This window comes from Vigna radiata, chromosome 11, assembly GCF_000741045.1.
Source record: "Vigna radiata var. radiata cultivar VC1973A chromosome 11, Vradiata_ver6, whole genome shotgun sequence".
NCBI classification, from domain to species: domain Eukaryota; kingdom Viridiplantae; phylum Streptophyta; class Magnoliopsida; order Fabales; family Fabaceae; genus Vigna; species Vigna radiata.
In genome coordinates this window covers 9645798-9667997 of record NC_028361.1, presented here as the reverse complement: position 1 = coordinate 9667997, position 22200 = coordinate 9645798, and the positions used below count along the sequence as shown (strand labels likewise).

The 22200-nt window shown below is 30.3% G+C and overlaps 1 protein-coding gene across 5 annotated transcripts; it reads left to right on the top strand.

Moving 5' to 3' along the window:
- Window positions 1–10491: 10491 nt before the first annotated feature.
- LOC106777631 (inactive poly [ADP-ribose] polymerase RCD1) lies at window positions 10492–18521 on the top strand. 5 transcript variants are annotated; one of them, XM_022775769.1, is made up of 9 exons: window positions 10492–10764; window positions 11148–11207; window positions 12568–12709; window positions 14853–16083; window positions 16826–17067; window positions 17376–17473; window positions 17858–17983; window positions 18065–18160; window positions 18242–18521. In XM_022775769.1, the coding sequence occupies exons 4-9, from the start codon at window positions 14996–14998 to the stop codon at window positions 18266–18268; spliced, it is 1677 nt and encodes a 558-aa protein (XP_022631490.1). In that variant the 5' UTR covers window positions 10492–10764; window positions 11148–11207; window positions 12568–12709; window positions 14853–14995; the 3' UTR covers window positions 18269–18521. The 5 variants fall into 5 exon arrangements, with proteins under 5 accessions (XP_022631490.1, XP_014520776.1, XP_022631489.1 ...); XM_014665290.2 differs by lacking the exon at window positions 12568–12709; XM_022775768.1 differs by having other exon boundaries at window positions 10492–11207.
- The last annotated feature ends 3679 nt before the right edge of the window (window positions 18522–22200 follow it).

Genomic DNA, 22200 nt, shown 5'->3' with positions numbered 1-22200 from the left:
AAATCATGTCATTTTACAGTTATTTGAAATTATTTTATTATTATTATTACTTTTTTGAAAAAAACCCACGTGTCAGATTAAAATTGTGTGACATAACCCATCGTTACGTGTAAGTAATAATTTTACAGTCACAAATAAAGTTATAATTTAGTATTTATATTTATTTTTTAATCACAGTTCAAATAAAACAGTGTTATTCTCATTCAAATAGACAAAAATTATTTTTTGGTAAAATCTTATACTAATATTTTTAATAAAGTTTATATTTTATCAAATATTTTTTAATTATATTTAAATCAACTATAACAATTTTATAAAAAATTATATTTAATTTTTTATTTATTTAAAAAAATTTAATTAATAATTATATGTAAACTTTTATATCTCTAAAATTTTAACTGTAACTTTTATTCACTTTAACTATTTTAACCGGAATTTAATGACTAAGTTAACCTTATAAATATTTGTTTATATGTAATTTATTTAAATAGAATATAGTGATATATTTATTTGGTTTAAAAATATTTTTTAAAATATTTAATAAAAAATTAATTTTAATAAAAATAATAACATAAAATTTATACAAAAGTAATAATTACTGTTTTATTTTAGCAAAAGTTGTGATTAATACTGTTTGGGTTGTACTGCTTACCTAATTATATTAATTTTTCACAAATTAAAACTAAAAAAAAATAAAGGATTAATTTGAAGTTTCTGAACCAAAATAAAAATCAAATAAATAATTAAACCAAACATTTTCTTATTATGATAATATTAACTCGATAAAGTTTACTTTCTTGTAAATAACCTCAAAAAAATGTAATTGCAAACTTGTTTAAATCTTCCATTTAATTCCTTTCATAATTATTATAATTATGAAACTTTATTAAAAGATTTACGATTTATCAAATACACGTGAAAAGCAAATAATTACATACCTACCAATATTACTCAGAAACTATAACATTAACCACATTTTAAATGGATGGACAGAAGAAATACAGTATAGAATTGAGGGAGAAACCTGTGAAAAAACCTATCATAATTATAAAGATAATTGTGATATTTCTAATAATTATAAATATCAAAAAAAAAAATTTTTACATAATTTACTGTATAAATTTTAAGTCTAACTTAATTCTACAAAATTAACTGTTAAAATAAAATTTACATTCGTTTATATATTATAAATTAATTTTATATCTTGTTGATGTTAAAATCTCAATAATACTCAACAAAACTGGTGACGGATGATCCAACAAAGAAAAAACCTCACTTTCCTTACTTAAAAAGAATAGGCTACAATCAGTACTTCTTTAACCCTGCTTCATGCACATGGTAATGGTAGTTGCAAAGTTTCTTACTACAACGAGTAATTATTTGACCTGTTTCATGCACATGGTAATGCATGGTAATGGTGGTTGCAATGCAAAGCATCTTGCTACTGTACTTTGCAATAACACACGTCAGTTTCAACCAAGAAAAAGTAGAAACATCAACAAAAGGTTCTGGTCTATTTGCTTAAAAAATAGATGCTTCTAGATACCAAAAGATCGTCCGAAAGATCGTCCATAGAGAGTAAATAAAAAAAAAAAAAAAAAAAGCTTTAGAGATAATGTTTGCACACCACACAAACAAGGACTATTATAGAGAAGTCCTCTCTAAGATTTATTTAGAAAGATAATACAAACACAACTTTAAAAAAAAAAATTTAAAATTGTTCAAGATACAAGTTGTTAATAGAAAATATCTTTATTAAACGTTGATAAATAATATATGTTTAAAATATATTTATTTTAATCTTAAAAAAAGATAATGTTGTAGAAAAGCTTACACAAACACGAATAAAATTTCTTGATGCGTGTAAAGTCATTGTCCTTAAGGATTTATCTGCGGTCTATTGCGCAAGTCTTTAGGATACAACAAAAACTTTTCAGAATATTTTTGAAGATCTCAGAACTAGCAAATATTTTTGACAAGAGTATAAAAATTAACCCAGATGTTTTTAGAAAGGAAGAGAAGAAAAGAGAATGAGATAAGACTGATTTTGGTGTGTCTTGAAATGAAGAATGAACTCTCTATTTATAGAGTTAGGAGAGAATAAAATCATTAAAAGAAAATAAAAGCCATCAGATTTTATACCGTTAGAGCACTTAAGAAAATGAATTGAACGTTGCTCAATAAATTGCTCTTTTTTTTTTTTTACAGTTGCCAACATTACGTTCTAAGGTTCCAAGGTTTTAACTTTTGCAATATCAATAATATTAATGTTGCAAATGAACGTTGAAACCATTTATTCACGTTGCACAACTTTCTATTGCAATCAAATAATAATATTTAACTACAATCTCCCACATATTGCAAAAGAAAATTGAAAGAAAAAGTCTTTGACTCAAATAGGTCAAACATTAAAAGAAAGATAAGAAACTTATATTCTGGGTCTCATAGGATGTAATGCATCAAAGCTAGTTAATACACAATGTAGTTGGTATAGCAAGCTATATGAACCAATCTTACATTGAGACACTTAACACACAATGTAGTCGGTATATGAACCAAAGACACTTGACGTGTGTTAAAGGTTTATCAATCACAATACACCCCTACAATCCTTATTGTTATCGCTGTGTTGCGCATAAGTGCTCTAGAGATCATGTCAAGATCTCATACAAGTGACCCCAAACGACACTCATATAGATGATTTCATCAAGTGTATGCTGCTAAGGGATATGGAAATCATTAAAAACTTTGTTTAAGCTAAAATTCTTTTATCACATAGAATTTTAATGACAAAGTTTAGCTTATCAATAATGCAGTCTTTAGCACTTTCACACACACACATCATAGTAAGGGACATCATAACTAACAATCATAACTAACAAGTGACTTGTTTTTACCCATATGAACCTTATTCATGGGATCTCCAATCACAAAGGTTGAGTTACCATCACTTGTTTGTTTGTAAGTGGCTTAAGTCTCATTCCCCTCGATGTTTCTAATATCATTTCTCAATGCCGATTGACAATCACAGTGTATTGATACTGATGGGGTTGGTTTCATTACCAGTCATCTCAAGAGCAATAAACTCAACTTCCATTATTGATCTTGCAATAATTTTTTACCACCCCCAAGTGTCAATACATAACCACTAGGATCTGTAACCTATCAAAGAGGAAAAGAATAAAAGAGAATGAAAGAAGAAGATTGACTTTGGTGTCTATTGGAATGAAGGATGAACTCTCTATTTATAGAAATAAAAAAAATAAAATCAATAAAAGAAAATAAAAGCCATTAAATTTTATATCTTTAGAACACTTAAAAAGATTAATTGAACGTTGCTCAATAAATTTTTTTTTTCAGTTGTCACCTTAACGTTGTAACGTTCCAAGGTTTTAACCTTTGCAATATCAATAATATTAATATTGCATATCAACGTTGAAACCATTTATGGAGGTTGCACATTGCAATAAAATAATAATATTTAATAACAAATAGTAGTTTTCTCTTTTTAACTTGAACAATTGAATTTTGTGCTATGGAAAATTAATGTTACCTTGTTTTTATTCTTATAATTATAATAATAATAATACTTATCATAAAAAATGTTATTAATTTGAGAGTTTAGCTTTTGAATACATGTTTTTTTCTATGGCAATAATCAAATAGGAAGAAAATCCAAAATAATTAGTGATGGTAGCCAAATAGGAATTGTATTCTAAATGCTTAACACTGTTAACTTATATTAATTTTTTATTTTTAATATTTTCAAGACAAGGTTTTCGTGAAAAATCAAATAAAAGATGAGTAACAATCTTAAAAAACGTTTTACCTTTAATTTTTAATAAAACATTTTGAATTTGTTTTTCATTTTAAAATTTGTATACAAATACTGTTAAAAAACAAATTTTTTTATTGCAATAATTTGAGAGTTATATTTTCTATGGCAATAATCAAATAGGAAGAAAATCCAAAATAATTAGTGATGATAGCCAAATAGGAAATGTATTCTAAATGCTTATCTTTAATTTTTAAAAACGTTTCAAACAATCTTAAAAAACGTTTTGAATTTGTTTTTCATTTTAAAATTTGTTTATAAAGACTGTTAATAGAACAAACTTTTTTTTCTTCTTTTTTTGAGAGACGCATTTCTTTTTTGAGTCTATATATTCTCAGTCCTTTTTTTAATTATAGCATTGAAGGAATTTCTAAAAAGAATTGTAAATGGTTATATTTATGAGCACGCATTTTGTGAAAATCTATATATTATGTAACGCCCCCAATGTATACGAGGAAAAAATAAAATTTGTAAAATTATAACATCATAAATCCAATTATATAACACCTAAATTAATAAAATAAACAACAATTTATAATACAAAAACTTTAAATAATTTAATTTTTTTTTATTTCTGTCATACATTTGGAACCAATAACTATAATATATACATAGCAACTAAGCACAATTTAATAACAAATTGATAAGTATGAAAAATACATGGTTTCAGATTTATTAATTAACTCAAAAATTGTATTTATTCATGAAATAATATATTTTCTCATAGAAAAAGTTGTAATTAGAAGTAGGAAAATGTATAGTAGATTGTATAAGAATTTATATTGTTAGATGTTTCTTGCTAAGCCAACATTAAATCGATTAGCTGTTTAGCGCACCAGGACAACTCCATGAGCAAATAAAAGACACTTAAAGATAAGTTGCAGTTGAATATTCGTTTAGCATGAAGAGTTGTGCCCTTAGCAAATTAGTTATTTTCAATTGATTTTTAAAGTGGGAAATAGACAGAAAGTAAAACTCTTGACAGAGTTCCAGACAGAGTAAAGAAACGAAAACATCTCAGGAACTTTAGGAGACTACTTCAAATTATCAAGACACCATTTTTGCAAGGGATTGCTTCAAATGTGTACGTTCTAGATGACTAGGAGTAGTTAAATTTTTCTTTTGTTGGGATTGGATGTAATGAACTCGCTATGATGTAATTTTCCTGTTCAATATATCACTGTTTGTTCATATGCTCTTTCTTGAATTTACATATGAAAATATAATGTTATTTGAATGTCTCTGATTACTGGAAAATAACTTTGAACATGGACATAGATAGAGCACGTAAGTGATTTGGGATCTAGGGATAGACTCAATAGCTTGGTCATTCTTATCATCGGATTTAATGCAAATTGTATGTTAAATTGACTAAGGGATTAATAGTTTGATATATTAATTTAGAACTAGTTGCTAAGGGGTTGATACTAGTATGCCTCGATGTGAATGTTTGAATGAAATAATGAAATATTGAACAAAGTTTTATATTCATATGATTCATGAAACCCAATTCCAACGAAGTTTCTTTTAAATATAAATTCCTTGCACACCAACTGTTTGATAGAATACCAAAAAGAGTTTCTTGTGTTGTTTTGTCCATTTTGATGTCTAACTGAGTTAAAAAAGGAAGAATTGTCATGTGTTGCACAAGTCCCTTGGGAGATAACGATATTTATCACTTGTTACGCTGTTATCTATGCACTTGTCGTTGGTTTTGCAACCAACACAAATCGTCATTTACAACGTTATCTTAACTAACATAATCATTTCTAAACCATGATCATCGTCAACATCCTCATCAATCATATCATAACCATACTATCAATGTTATCCTTATTAATATTGTCTCCAAACACATTGTCATCACAAATCTTCTCCTTCACAACCACACCGTCAAACAGGAATCCTTGCCATGGAGACGTAAGAGGACGGACCCCTAGCGTCATGGAAATAGAATTGTGCCTGGGCCGAAAACGCCTCTCGTCCCTATGTGAAACGAACTAGAACCAAGAGGAAGAGGAAAGGAGCCCCCTCCTATTTTCACGTTCTTGAGAGACCTTGTACTCAAAACTCAGAAATAAAGTAAGTATATACCAATTAAAATAGTTAATGAAACAGGTCTCGAGTCTGATTTATATACATAAACAAAATCCTGGCGTAGATTAATCGATTATATTATTAGCATAATCTATTACAGATTATAGCACATGTATAATCGATTATTTCAACATTTATGCCTATAACTGCCTCTTCCAACTAACCTAACAGATTAGGTTGTTTGTATAATGGATTATACCTTTGTTTCTGTTTTCATCAATAATGGAACTTGTATAATTGATTATATTGCCACTTAGCTTAGTTAGTCATCCATTTACCTTTCTTAACAAATTATGTTACTTATATAACAAATTATGTCTTTCTCTCTATTTTAATCGGTTATGTAACTTATATAATCGATTATAACAGAGTGATTTGCCCTTGTTTAGCTTTCTAAGTGTTATAGCTTAATCTAATGGATTATATCACTTATGTAATCAATTATAATTACCATAAACTAGATTTTCAATTTGTTTTAGGCTTATTTCACTAATCATGAATGGACTAAAACATCTAGCACTAACATGTTAAGGATTTAAACACTTGTTATGTCATTTTGTTATGCAAGAATGATTAAAGCCATTTCTAATCATTTAAACCTATTCATCATCAAAAACCAATATTGTAGAGACTAAGCTCCCCTTATCAACAATCTTCCCCTTTTTGATAATGATCAACATTTTCTACAATTTCCATTAACCCTCCCCTTTGGGAATTAACAAAAAATGGCTGAACAATTTAGTGTAATGGAATTCATATGTGCAGAACATCAAGAAACTAATAGGAAAGATAAAGTACTTAAGTTGTCCACTGAGACACATCTCTCTTCCCTAGAAGTCTACTGAACAATCTTTCAATTTATTTCTTTTTAGAAAACCTCTTTCAAAAATGCAAAATAATTTTTGATATAAAAATAATCAACAATGTGATTTCCAATGAATTTTGATTACTATCCACAACAACCACATGATTCATATGGTAATCAGCAACAAGTTGTCACGTCTATTACTGCACTTGATATAAGTAAGTTGACTTTACATCAACTAAATGATCTCGTGTTTCAAATTTTTTTGAAGATATGGGTTGAGAATATCGAATTGAAGAAAATGATTAAGGAATTGAATCAGAGGTTGGACAGAGTGGAAGCTAATTTTTCTAAAAGATTAAAACAACAACCAATCATAGAATCACATTATGCTTATATGTCTACTATGGACATACAAATTTTACTAAAGGTGTTGCTGAATTTGTTAATGACGAAGTAGTAGAGCCAATTACTTCAAGTGTAGATTTTTGCTCACAAGATGAGATTATGAGTATTATTTATAATCCTATTTACCATCTTAATTCACTTGATGATGCTGAAATTGAGTTGAAGTTAAATTTTGCATGCATCAAGTTTGTTGATGTGAACAGTGTAAATAAATTTTTAGTCGTGATATTTGTCGACTTAGTTGCGGAACAAAAAGAAAGGTTGCTACAACATGAAAACATGCTAGATTTAAATTCATTTGATATTATAGTTGATAAAAATTTAAGGATGTATGCATGTTTATTTTCTATTTTTAGCATAAACAGAATTTGTTTTATTAAAATTTTAAAAACATTTGTTTTCATTAAAAATAAAAATTAATAAAATTGTACACAATGACTTGTACTTCATAAAATTAAAGAAAATAAATTTTGATATGTGACCAAATTGAGCCAAAAGTTTCAAAAGTTTTTTGTCTTCTCCCCAAAATAAGTCTATGAAAGATAATTTTTTAAATAAGTGTGGGAGAGATGAATTTTAATTAAGATTTGTTTTCTTTTTTTCAACTTTTATTTTATTTTTAAAAAAAATGTGATTTTTTTTTGAAAAAATTGTGAAAGTATTAAATTTCTACTTGGCGAAACTTATACAGTATGTCTCATAAGAAATTCACATAAAAATATTTTATTGTTTTCAATAAAATATATTGACATTTGATTTTAGGATTTGATTTAGTAGTTGGAATTATCGTAATTGAAATAGTAGTCATATTTTATGTTGAATTAATTAGAAACTAGCCTAATTGATTCATAATTACAAATTATTAATTGAGTTAATTTGATAATTACTTGGTTAAATATTTTGTGAAAGAGTTTTTAGCCTTGTGAGTTTTGACCCTATTTGTGATGTATGGACCATTGTGTGTCATTCCTATTTTTCTTGAGTAACTTGCTCATGTTTTGTGTATACTATAATATTTAGTTTGATTCTTTTATTTTGCAACTAAGGTATATATGCACTATTTGATATGATTGAGACATTTTTTGTTTTTAGCTACTTGGCCAAATAAGTCCACCCTAATATTAGTCCATTGATAGCCCCTTTGAGCCTTTAACTTCTTTTTCTTAAAGTCAATGCAAAACCTTGAAAAGAAAAAGATCATATTATCTCTTATCTTAGGATGAAAGAAGGAGCTAATAAATTGTGTTACGAATGAGTGATGAATAAAGTGTGCACAAAATAATAAAAATGGAAAAAGGAAGAAAAAAGTTTCACGAAAAAAGAGGGTGAAAGGAAAAAAAAAGATAAGAAAAAGTAAAAGTGGGAAATAAAAGTAGAAAAAGAAGGATAATTGTTTTTTCATAAAGTGAACAAAGAAAATAATATATTTGTTTTCAAATATCTTTGCTCCTTAATTCTTTCTATCCAAACTTTTTAAGCTTTCATATCCTAAATTTTCCCTACCTTTTGCCTTAGCCACATCACAACATGTGAAAAGTCCTCATGATCTTTGAATGCATGTTTTCCAAAAGTATATGAATATTAAAATCTTGCTAAGTTATGGTAGTGTTTACATACATGAGTATTTTGAGTGCAAGCACAAACCTAAACACTTAAGAGAACATTGGTGAGTGAAGAATATACATTTTAGCTTAAGTGATCTCTTTCATACTTGATTTCCTGATAAATTCAAAAGATTAACTCATGTGTTTAAAATAGAGTTTTCCTATTCGCATGATTCATGACAACTTGATTTAGAAAGTTGATTAATTTCCAGTCAAATTCTTTTCATTTGGTTTAATGTAGATATGAATATTGATATGGAATAACATTTTGAACTTATTAAGTTTTTTCCCAGGAGTACAAAAGGATAAGTGTGGGGGTGTGATGAGTGCATATTTATGTCATCATTTAGTCTTTAATATTGGATTCTTGTTTTTGTACTTTAATAGAATATTTTAATTAAGATTTTTTATAATTGGGTTTATTTAGCAAGAGATACAAAAACACATGAAAAATAGTTTTTTAGTTTCATAAATATTCTTTGGATACAAAAACACAACCTCAACAATTATATATATCAATATCAATTGTACTCTCCTTATCATTCAATAAGAAATACAATATTTCATTTTTTAAAAAAAAAATAAAAATTAGGCGTAGAACCCACTTCTAACATGGTATCATAGCAATATAAAAAAGGAATATAAGTATAAAAATATATGAACATAAATGCACAAATATGAACAGAGAATAAAATAATTCTAATAACTAATACAACTGTTAGAAGTCAATCCATAAAAAAATGAAGAAATTTGGCTAAGCTAAGAAAAGGGAACAAACAAAAAGAATTGGATCTTGCTGTTTTCTCTATTTTTTTTACTAAAAGAAATGATAATTGATAAATGTTTATGATTAAAGATAATTTGGAAGAAAATATGTTAAGATATTTTATTTGATATTGTTAAATAATTACTTTATTTAACTATATCAATAAATATAAAAAAAATAATATTTACTAATTTTTTTTAATTTAACATATATCTTTTCAAATATTTTTGAATCTTTATAACAATCAAGTATAATATATTTTAAAGATATTCAATTATTTAGAATATAATTAAAATGAATCACATTATCATATAAAAGATTAAAAAAAACAAAGCTAAAACAAAACTCAATTTAATTTCCATATAAATAGATGGAAAACTCATCCTTAAGAAGTGTTAGGGGATTCAAAATTCGTGTACCCTTTCTTTTCTCATGTTTTCCACTTTTTTATGTTTTACTCCAAACTTGCATAGACTACTTAACCCATCAAAAAATTCTCACTAACCTATACCATATTTTCTAAACTTATACAGGTTCTAATAAAATATAGTCAAATATTATTTATAAACTCTGTTCAATTAAAATGTTTTCATTATTATGAATATTAGAAAAACATTTAATTGATGCAATTGAATGTTGAAAGTATCTATTATTTTTATTTTATATCAATTTAAGATAATCACTGATAAAAACATACTAAAATAATCATCATAACATATATAATTAATTCCCTGTCGGCAATCATCATCAAGAGTAAGCAAAATTTGATGAATGATAAAGGGAGGAAATAAAATCATACAACTTAATTTGTTGAAAATTTAAATTCCACAGTTAAAATATAGATGATCAAAATTATATAATTAAGTTTTTTCTTTTTAATTTTGAAAATGCAGCCAATGAAAAGGGGCTGTGAGGAAAGCAACATGCGAGGCTGGTAGGTTTATCAAAGCTCTAGAATGAATATTGCATGAGTTTACTTGGAAAAGGGGTGTTAGAGAGAATTGCAGAGTCTATAGAGGGGAAACTTCTTCACCATCATGATTGTACTCTTCACGCTTGGGTTCTACCAAATCCTGCCATTTGCCGACTCAACGACTTAGGTCTGTTCTTCAGCGAAGAATACTATCATTTCATATCTTCATCGTAGTTGAAGCACTGGAGTTGAGAATACAGAATAAGAAAAACGAAAAAAAAAAGTTGTCTGTGGCAAATAGGTAACTCTGTAGTTTTCTGTGTTTCTACTGTCGAGGTAATTCTGAAACCTTCTCTCGATTCCTCTATATGTTTTTTTTTCAATTGGTAATTTGAATAATTGCGAGGGTTTTGGAATTTTCGGCTTTGGTTTGGATTTGGGATTAGAGGCAGTGATTTGGTAGATCGGGATTGGAATTGGCTGTTCTATGTGTTTGAGTTGATTTTGATGGCTTTTACATGAATCTCTAGGCTGATTTTGCTATTGGAATTTGGAAGCGATTAGGTGATATAAGCGCGAAATTATTTTTGGCTGTGTTGTTTTGTTTATACGATGTCTTTAACAGCGGTTTATTAGCTGCCATGGACTTGTTCTTTTGATTTCGTGATGCTTTTTCTTGTCTTTTATGATTTTTTTATGCTATTAATTTCCATCATCAGGAGCAGAGCCGTTTCAGGAAAAACATGTTGAGTATGCACTGTAGCTTCATGCATGGCTGGGTATGCTCAAGCCTTAAATTCATTTATACAAGTTCTATTTGTTAATTTTGTCGTAAACCTTATGTTTCTCCGATTTGTGAATTTCTTGATGTTTATGTTTTGCTGTGTCTACGTTGCATAGATAATTGTTCTGGTTTGTTGAGAATTTAAAATAATAAACCCAGTTGCTACTTGGAATTTAGTTTATTATTTGTTATTCTCTTAGCTATCCATATTATCTCATTTTATACAATCAAGGGCTATTCTTAGTTTTCTTAGTCTGATTGAATTTCGAAATTTGGTTGTTTTCTTTTCTACCCACTCTTTGGTCGTACTTTTAAGGGCATACAACAAGCATGCATGATTTTCGGTCTGCTTTTCTGGAGATATTTTTGCATTGCAAACTTAATATAACAAAAGTGAATTTTTTTCATATATGTATATTTGTGTCTCTGTATGACTCTATTAGAGTATTTAGATGATAACAAGCACAAACTATTTATATATAAACTACTAATAATTGGGTTTGGAAATAGTAACTATTTTTGAAAATCTATTAGTAATCTAAAATTGAATTGTGTATGTGTGTTGGTGAAAATTGTATATGATCTTAAAATTTGAGTTTTTTAAGGTGAGGACTACGTAAGGTTCAGTTAAAGCACTGCTTAGGTTGTGTGTATATGTGATGTGGGACTAAACACACCCCTCACTCCTAGCACAATGACGGTGCCAACAACCCTCTTGCCTTAGGATATTGGCTTGCAATATGTATAATGTGGGTGATCCAACATTGAATCTAGGATGGACTTTGATCTGGTATTATTAAAGTATAGTTTTACTCTGTTGTTTTTCTTATCTATGTACTCTGTGCATCTATTGATGGTAGGGTGTTTTTCATTCAATTGCACTTTCTAAATTTGGTTAGAGCCATGGGTCTAGAACTCTTATCATATAAATACCGTATTACTGTTTTCAGCGGAATTTCATTTTAGATAATAGTTCAAAAAATTCCCGAATATCTTTCTCTAACCCTAGATCTGGACGTGAACAATGCCTTCTTTGATGACATCTTTGAGCAAGAAGTCTACATGACCCAAACTATTGGATTCGAAGTCTCAGATAAATCCTTTGTCTTCTGGTTGAACAAGGTCATTTATGGCCTCAATTAAGCTCCCAGAGCTTGGTTTGACAAATTGAGAGCCATATTGCCCCCATTTTAGTTTAAAGCAATTATATGTTATCCATCTGTATTGGTCTATTGTACTTAGACATATGTCATCTATATTCTTGTTTATGTAGACGACAATATTTTATCATTGGGAACTCTTCTACCCCGATGCAAATTATAATCTCCAAAATTAATTTTGCTTTCTCTCTCAAGGTCCTCCAGGTGCTTGTTTACTCTTTAGACAATGAAGTCAAACTTAAGTTGGATCGTTCACTCATTCTCATGAAAGGAAATATGTTCATGATCTCCTAATAAAAGTTGCAATGGAAGTCTTCGTGGATGCTACTCTATACAAGTATGTTGTGAGTGACTTGTAGTATGTAACTGTAACAAGACTTGAAATCAGTTTATGTCCAAGCCCTTGGAACACCATTGGATTTCTAGGAGGCAAATTCTTTGTTACCTCAATGGTGCTCTCGTTTAGGGTTAATCCTACAATTGGTTGTGAGTGTAGTTGAAGTGCTTTTGAGAGGATAAGAATTTAAATTTATGAAATTGATTTTATAATTATTTACCTATACCACCTAGTATGTGAGTATGATGTGTCAATTGATTTTATAGTTATTTAGGTCCACACCAAAAAAAAAGAAATTATTTATGGAAAAAGACCAGGGAATGACGTTGTGTTTGCAATGGATAATTCAAGAATGAACATGAAGGATGTTCAAAAAACAAATGACTATAACATTGATGATATTTCTTCTGATGATGAATGGACTGTGGGGGAGAATTAAAAAAATTCTACTTTGCATGCTTTAGATGAAGACATCTCATTTGAAGTTGGAGAAGATGTTAGTGATGTTATTGCACCTATGGATGATTTGGAGGTTCCTCCAATTGTTAAAAATGATGAAGGTTGTGGAGGAGATGACATTAATGAAAATGAAGATCGTGTGAAGGAGAATGACTATCCTTCTTTTGATATGAAAAGTCTCCTTGGGTAGTTTGTTTCTATTGATCAATTATGATTTTATTAGTTATTATGAATAATTTTATGAATGGTGAACCTATTTGTAGTTGTGTTATGTATTGAATCTTACCATTCAAGACTTATGTATTATTTTTAATCCATGCATAGGTCTACGAGTATAGTTTTTCATGTACTCGAAACTCTTAGTTATGATCCTTGAGTTCCGATTTCTATCCCCCTTCCTATCCTTGACAACATTGGTATTGTGATGCTGATTGGTCCTTTGACCTAGATAACATATGGTCTGTATTTGGTGCTACTATGTTTGTAAGATCTAATTTGGTATCTTGGTCATCTTAAAATCACACAGATTTTGCTCGTTTTCTTTTCTATGTACTCTTTTTACAGGATGGGTGTTATGCTGTTTTTCATTTTATTGCACTCTCTGACTAGCTCTTTTTGTATAATTATTGTCAATGGGTTTTCATTTTAGAAAACAGATCATAAAATTTTCTTTGAATCTTTCTCTAAATCTAATACAAATTGGAATAAAGCTTAAGGCCTAGCTTAATGACATAACTTATAAAGTGAGAACTTCCTTAGCCTTAGTTATGAATACTACCTAGGCCATGTCGATAGGTCCCATGAAATCATTAGACCTAAGAGTTTCAATTGCACAGGCTAGGAGGGACTGCATTTAGGGCAACTTTTGAATATACCTTATGTCCAGTGTTTTAAAAACCCAACTAATAATCAACTCAATCCATATACTGAGTTAGTGAGTTACTATTCAAACTAGTAAATCACTAGTTGAACCACATGAATTTGTGTAGGTGACTTAGAGAAGATTGTGTATGTATACTGTTTTTTATCATAATTATACTTAATATTTGTTGTGGTCACGTGATAAGATGGAGGAGTGCTTGAAATCCCTTTGATACTGTTCTAGTTGAGCGGGGATTTTACGTTTCCAGTCACAGCATACACTTCCCTTTTAATCAGCATGCAGCCTACATATTTCATTTATTGCTATGTGCATTTACTGAACTGTGTGTATCAACTTCTCTTGTACCACATAATGGCCAGTTGCTCCCTGGGCCATGTGGGTCAACTTGCTCGTGGACCACACAAAAAGAATGGTCACTTGTTACCTGATTTAAATCTGGTTTCACGAGTGGCTCTAAATATATGAGAAAAAGTTGATGTAAAATTGAAGCAATTTTGCCTAGAAGGAATAGGCAATGGACAATGGAATTAGCCTGTTCATTGAGTTTATTTGTATTAAAAGTCTTCCAAGTCAACAGACTGTCTTTTGTATGTTGTTGATTGCTCTTTTAACAACATTTTATTAGTTCAATGCTGTATGAGATAGTACTTTTTGTGATATTTTACCTATGCAAGTATGATATTACTTTGTTTTGTTCTGCAGGGAATGCTTTTATTTATTTACACCTTATTCTTTATTTTGCTAACATATGGAATGATCCTATATATTAGTTAAATATTCTAAAATGTTTTAAATATCCAGGGAGTACCAAAGATTCTTGATATCGTGGTCTTCAGCATTGCCACCACAGTTTCTTTGAAGTTGCTCAGGGTCTAGGGTTGTATTCCACTAATGCACCTAAGACTGTTTACATAGGTTTGTAGATAATTTTCTAGCAGACAAAAATGGAAGTGAAAACTGCAAAGGCATTGGATAGGATTGCTCTCAAATTGAAGAGAAAGCGACCTACCCAATATGCTGCACATGAATGTGGAGCTTTGCAGCCTTCAGGCAGGGTGGTAAAACAGATAAAATTGGGTGAATATAGAAAAAAACATGCAAATGCTGGTCCTCATATTGGGAAGTCCTTGAGTAACCGATTTTTAAGTTATAAAAAAAGTGGGAAACCAGCTCGTCTGATGTTCTATAAGAATGGTGAGTGGGTGGACTTTCCAAGTGATATTCTTGACTTGGTTAAGAAAGATCTTGAAATCAAGAAGTCGGTTGTGGAGGTGGAGTTAAATGGGTATCATATGGTTTTAAATTTTTTCCATATGTATAAGTTGAACATGAAAACTGGTCTGCAACAACCAATGGCTTGGATTGATGAGGCAGGAGGCTGCTTCTTCCCTGAGGTCTATGCTGCTTATGATGAAGAGCCTTATAATCTCTGGAAACAGGGCACTGGAAAAAGTAAAGAGCCATATGGTTCTAATGAAATAAAATTACAATTAGAAATTGAAATAAATGGACTGGATCAGTGGAAGTTGAGGGAGTGTTCTGACGAGTCCAATGCGTTATTTAATGGTATTAGAATTGATACTAAACAAAAGAGCTGTCCATATGATGTAGAAGTAGAAAATAGCATTAACAAAGAGGACTGTGAAAATGTTGACGAATCTATACAGCAAAATCAAGAAATAGATTTAGATGCCTATACTGAATCTGTAAATGGAAGGTTGAATTTCGATTCTGTACAGAAGATATTTCTTAAGGGAATGAACAATAATGGCATTACTGATTCTGACATTGTTGGAATTGACCGGTGCTCAGGTGCGTCAATGCAAGCACGATTGGAGCTATTCTTGAAGCAAGCTGAAATTACACAAAAATGTCATGGGGATGCTAATATTCAGTATGCTTGGCTTGCTTCTACTAAACGAGAACTGTATACAATGATGGAGTATGGGCTTGGCCACTGTAGACTATCTGCATTTAAAGGTTCATACGGCACTGGTGTTCATCTTGCAGCCATTACCTGCCCTGACATCAGGTTAATTTTGGTATTTTCATTTTCAACAAATTTAATCATTCAAATACCTTTTCTTGTCGTCTTGATGAACATATATGTGGCTTATCTTCTATCTTGGTAAAAGTAAGATGAATGGTGGTATTCGAGCTTCTCCTGATTTATAGATTTAGCTGCAAAGTTGATTGTATTTGTTCTAATGCAATTGGTCACTAAAATCTATCTAAATTATAGCATAAGTCATAGTCTCCACTACTGCAATTTTATCCTAGAAATTTCTATGCTGGTATTTTTTCTCCTCGTCAATCTTACTTTTATTCTTGACTCCATCCATGTGTTCTTTCTCTGCATTGTTCTTTCTCTGTACTCTATGCCAATAAAGAAGTATGTTATATTTATATAACTTTTAAGTTAAACATTAGTGTCTATTATGTGGTAGGATACTGGTTATAAAGTGTTCTATGCATAACTGCTGGAATATTCTTTAACCAGTTTTTGCTGCACTACTTATAGTTTCTGTATGGAGTTGTGAGCATATTTTCTTCCTGGTTTTGTTCTTTTCCTAATTATTATAATTCCAACTGTCAAAGTTTTTTGTTGAGATTGTTTTATTATATGTATTATTACACACAAAGTACTTTCTTTCCATATTTACTCTTAGCATATTATGTTTATTTCACACTTTCTTGTGCCTACCATTATGTATTGTATCTATATCATTCTTCTGGAATATTTAGAGAATGATTAAATTTTTCTGTATGTACAGTGCACGTTATTGTGATGTTGACGAAAATGGGGTTCGACATTTGGTCCTTTGTCGTGTAATAATGGGGAACATGGAGATTCTCCGTCCTGGCACTGGTCAGTTCCAACCCAGTAGCTGTGAATATGATAATGGGGTGGATGACATTGAATGTCCGAGATATTATGTGGTGTGGAATATAAACATGAACACCCACATTTATCCAGAATTTGTAGTTAGCTTCAAGCTGTCGTTTGATGCCGAAGGTGATGCATTGTTCCTTTAATTTTTCCTGTTACTAAATTTTTGCTTTCCTGCTAACAATAAGTTGTGCATTTTAATATTATGTACTTAGTACTCAATGAGTAGAACAAAAGGCAAACAAGTTGGTATACGTGGTTTTTTCTTTCCTTTAGGTAAAAAAAATTCTATAAGATTTTAGTATTAGGAAACATTGTTTCATCCATAGATTGTTGATATCTCCTCGTGGGTGCTTTCTGATGCCAGGTTGGCTGACTGCTATTCCTTTCTTAATTTTTTGTCTTGATCAATAATAAGTTATGCACTTTTACAGGCTTTTTTGGTGGAAGTGAAAGGAAGAATAATGTTTCTGGGGTTATGACAGCCTGCCATGGTCCTCAAGGACTGTTACATTCTTGTGCAGTAGTTAAGGTATGTTACTTGATATTTGAGTTGTGGACTCATTCTTTCCGGGGGCTTTCTATGTTAATACCTATTCTATAACTGTTGTTTACCTGCAAGTGTTATCTTTGTTTCTTTTTACCGATTTTGCCTTGTATTTTTCTTAAGCATGATTAGTTTTTTGTTTTACGTTTATTCCGTTATGTAGTATAGTGTTGTTATTACCGTTCGGTAGTGTAGTGCTGATTATTACCATTAATGTGTTTGGTTCAGTGCGAAACGTACAGTTACCAGGAAAACTACTTTTACCGGTTTACAGTTACCACCAAACATTTTTTGAGATATGTCTTTAAGTGAATATTGTTAGCGTATTACCCATGTATATAAAGATGGATTTGTGGGGTATATGTCCAGGGCACAGCTCCCCCAAGGGTTCCAACATCGCCTTGGATGTCTTTTCCTTTGCTTTTTGCTGCTATTGGAAACAAGGTTCCTCCTAATGATATGGAACGTGTCAGAGAACATTATGAACAGTTCAGGGTATGTAAAGTAGCTCGACTTGTTGTTGCCCTCGCCTTGATTGATGAAATATCTCTAATATATCATGCCGTTCTTGTTCAGTCAAAGCAGATATCCCGGGCTGATTTTGTGAAGATACTAAGGTTAATAGTTGGAGATACTCCATTGAAACTTGCAATGACACAACATCAATTTAAGGTATGAATTCTGAAATCGTAGGCTACAGTCTTCTGCTATGTGGTCATACCTCCTAAATGATGTTTAACTGGCTGCATGCAGATACCATCTAATGTTAAGGAAGGATAAGGCTTTAATATTAGAAAGCATGAGGAGATGGATATTTCTGCTCTTGGAGGCAAAAAATTTTGCTGGACAAGTCAATTATTAGCTCCTAGACATTCTTTTTCATTTTCTTTCGTCATTTTGGACCTTGAATGTAGTTGATGCTGGAAACTCTTCATTATTTTTACTTGAAATCATCTGTTTTCAGATACATTGTCAACCCACCAATTTGTTACCTTACGTAATTTTTTTTATAATAAACATCATTCATTAAGTATTTCCTGTTGTGTTTTTCACTACCACTCCTCATCCGTATTTTGGATTTGTTCATCATATCATAGAAAATAAGTTTAGAAATAGTCCATACATAGAAGAAGACCCCAATTTCTTAAAAGATTGGCCAAGCTTAATCATTTCTTAAGGGACATAATTATTTGAAGAGATAATCAAAATTAATAGATACAATTATAATTAAAATAATTTATAATTAGTTACAAAGGTTCATTGTCCTTCAATCTATTAAAACTAGTATTTAAAAAGATAAAGTAAAAGAAAAAAAAAAAACTCTTAGCGATTAGTTTGTGAATAATAGTCATTTACTAATTTGAGTGTCAGCGAGTTTGTCTGGTACTCCATGAAACTTCATCAATAAATAATTAGAACAGAAAGATTGAGGATATTAAGGAGTGATCAATCCTATACCCAAATGCAGGTACAGTGTGTGTTGGAAGCCAGAAATTGGGTTGTTAAAATTTAAAGTAATTCATTTTTCTGAAATAAATAAATTTTAGAAAACAAACTTAATAGCAAATCTGTTTATTAAAAAAATAAAGTATGTAATTTAAAATTAATTACATTATAAAATTGCATGAAAAGGATAAATCTGTTTGTTTTTAGTCAGAAAATAATTCTTTCAAAATATAGGCAGAAATACTTAAGTCCATTATTTTAGTTTAATTTCTAATACATTCGATAAATTGGACTATTTGTAATCAAACAGCATAAATTAAGTGTGATAACTGAAATTAGCGGAAATACAGGTACCTTTGACTCTTTGTGTCGAATATTTTGTGTTAAAATAATAAATATTTTTATTAAAATAAGAATAGATGAATTATGCCATTAATTTTTTGGTGAAGAAATTATGTTACTACTTTTCATTAAATATATTCCGTCATTATGTATTTTATTAAATAATAAAATTATTTTAATTTACAAAAAAGTAAAATTATTTAACAGTTAACAAAAATCGTATTTCCTTTTTATAACGATGGTATAGACGAGTACATTTATAGTTTTATAAATATTTTTTCGTCTTTACAGGAGACAGTCTTATGAGTTTTTTATTCTTTCATAAGATTTTTCTTGCTTTTCTACTCATTTATTTTTATAAAAAGTGTATTTATTAATTTATTCATAAATAACAACCCTTGTGAATTGTCTTTTTCTTTTATCAAAACTTAGATTTTTCTTATAACAATATTATACTTAGGTTCTTGAAAGCCTAATATTCCAAATTTGGAGTGAAACTTTGACGAAGCTCATAATGATTATAACTTACAGATTGATGTCAATCATGACAACCTGAAAACTTTTAATGTAAGAGAACGATGATAGATCGATAAACGATCAACCTTATTCACAAGGTAGAAGAACAAACTTATGTAAAAAAGAATGAAGTATGAGTGATATTCTTTAGCAGGGTAATGGTGACATTAAGGATTTTTATGAGGAAATTTGAAAAAAGAGTATGAGGAAACTCTTACTAAGAAAGACAAGGTTCTTAAGTTTGTTCGTTATGCTTACCTCTCTTTCTTAAGAGTCTACTTATTGAACTTTCAATAATATTTTGCTTTAGAAACTTCTATGCACGTGCAACGGGAAATTTGAGTGGTCTCAATATTAAGTTACACCATACCTTATTACAAGCCTAAAGCTTCACAAAAGTCACCCTCATGCTTCATCATAGAAAAAGAGAATTAATCATTACTAGGACTTGACACAACTACACTTTATGAAGAGCACAATGAAGAAAACCTTCAAACTGATTTAGATCTCATTCACGAAATTGAAAAATAAAACCCGTGTAAGAGAGTTGCGGTAAAACAAAGAGTTGCATGTCAGTATAGAACTTGAGTAAAAGAACTAGAAACTTGACACAATGGAGAAAGAAAGATCCCTCCAACAAGAATAGCTAAAAAAAAATTGTCAAACTTTGTCCTAATAGCTTGACCACACCAAGAAGAAATAATCTTGATCTCCAAAATATCCGAATCAACATAGTAGATCGTAGGAAGAGTCTTAGAGGTCGAAAAGAGATCACATTCCACCTCACCTTGATGAAAGGGTAGCTGAGTCTCATGCCCCTATAAAGAAACTCGGCGTTCCAATACTCGAGTACAAGAAGAATTCAATGAGTACAAGAGTAATTTGGCGTTAGTGTCCGAATACAAAAGTAAACTCGACACTCCAGTAATAAAGTACAAAAGAAACTTGACATTCCATGTACCCGAGTATAAGAGCAACTCGACATTACAATGAACAAGTAGAGAAGTAGTTCGGTGTTCCAACACCTAAGTACAAGAGCAAGACAACTTGACGTTCAAACACTCAAATATTGGAAGAATTCAGTGAATATAAGAACAACTTGACGTTCTAGTATCCGGATATAAGAGTAAACTCGGCGTTCCATTGATCAAGTAAGGAGAAACTTGACATTCTAAGTACCCGAGTAAAATAACATATCGACGTTCAAGTAACTGAATACGAGAACAATTCGATGATCTAACACCCAAGTACAAGAATAAGAGCAATTCAACATTATAGTGCTCAAGTACATGATCAACTCAGGGTTCCAATGATTGAGTACAAAAGGAATTCGATGTTCCAACACCAAAGTAGAAAGAGCAAGAGCAACTCAATGTTCCAATATTCGAGTACATGAAGAATTCGATGAGTATAAGAACAACTCAACATTACCGTGCCTGAGTACAACAATAACTCAACGTTCCATTATAGAAGTAACTCAACATTTCAATGATTGAGTACAAGAGTATGTCGACGTTCCAATGTTCGAGTACAGGGGTAAATTGGTGTTCCATTACTCGAGTACATCAAGAGATAATAACTTGGAGTTACAATACACGAATTTAAGAAAGAATGGTGCAGAAGGTAGACCTAGTTTGGAGAAAGATTGGTTACATTCAAAACTTTAAGCAAAAAGAAAGTTTGTACCCAACTAAGACAAACCATATACAAGTTAAAAGAACTCAAACAAAAGCTCATCTCGAGAAACAATAAGGTCTTTACTTGACTAACACAAAACCCTTAAAAGCAAATGCTAAGAGGTAAAACAAGTTAAGCCCGTAAATGCGACATTTGAGTTATCTAGACAGTAACATAAAGCCCACAAACATGACACAATAAGCTCGGAAATGCGACATCTAAGTTACCTAGACAGTAATGTAAAACCCAAAAATGTGGCACTAAAAGCCCTCAAATGGAGGCATCAAACTACTTAGAGGGTAACACAAATAAATCTCTCAAACGAGGCACTGAGTTACCTAGACAGTAATCGAAATAAAGCCCTCAAAATGAGACATTGAGTTACTTAGACAATAACTTAAATAATGCCTTAAACGAGGCACCAAGTTACCTGGATGGTAACATAAGTAAAGCCTTCAAACGTGACACCAAGTTACTTAAGCAATAACCCAAATAAAACCCTCAAACGAAGCATTGGGTTATCTAAATGATAACATAAAGCTCACAAACATGGCACTATAAGCCTACAAACGCAACATTCGAGTTACCTAGATATAATAATAAAAGTCTGCAAAAGCGACACTTAAGTTACCAATAAAAACCCACAAACATAGCACATTGAGTTAATTACATGATAACATAAGCTTACAAGTGTGACACCCGATTTACCTAAACAATAACACAAGTTAAAC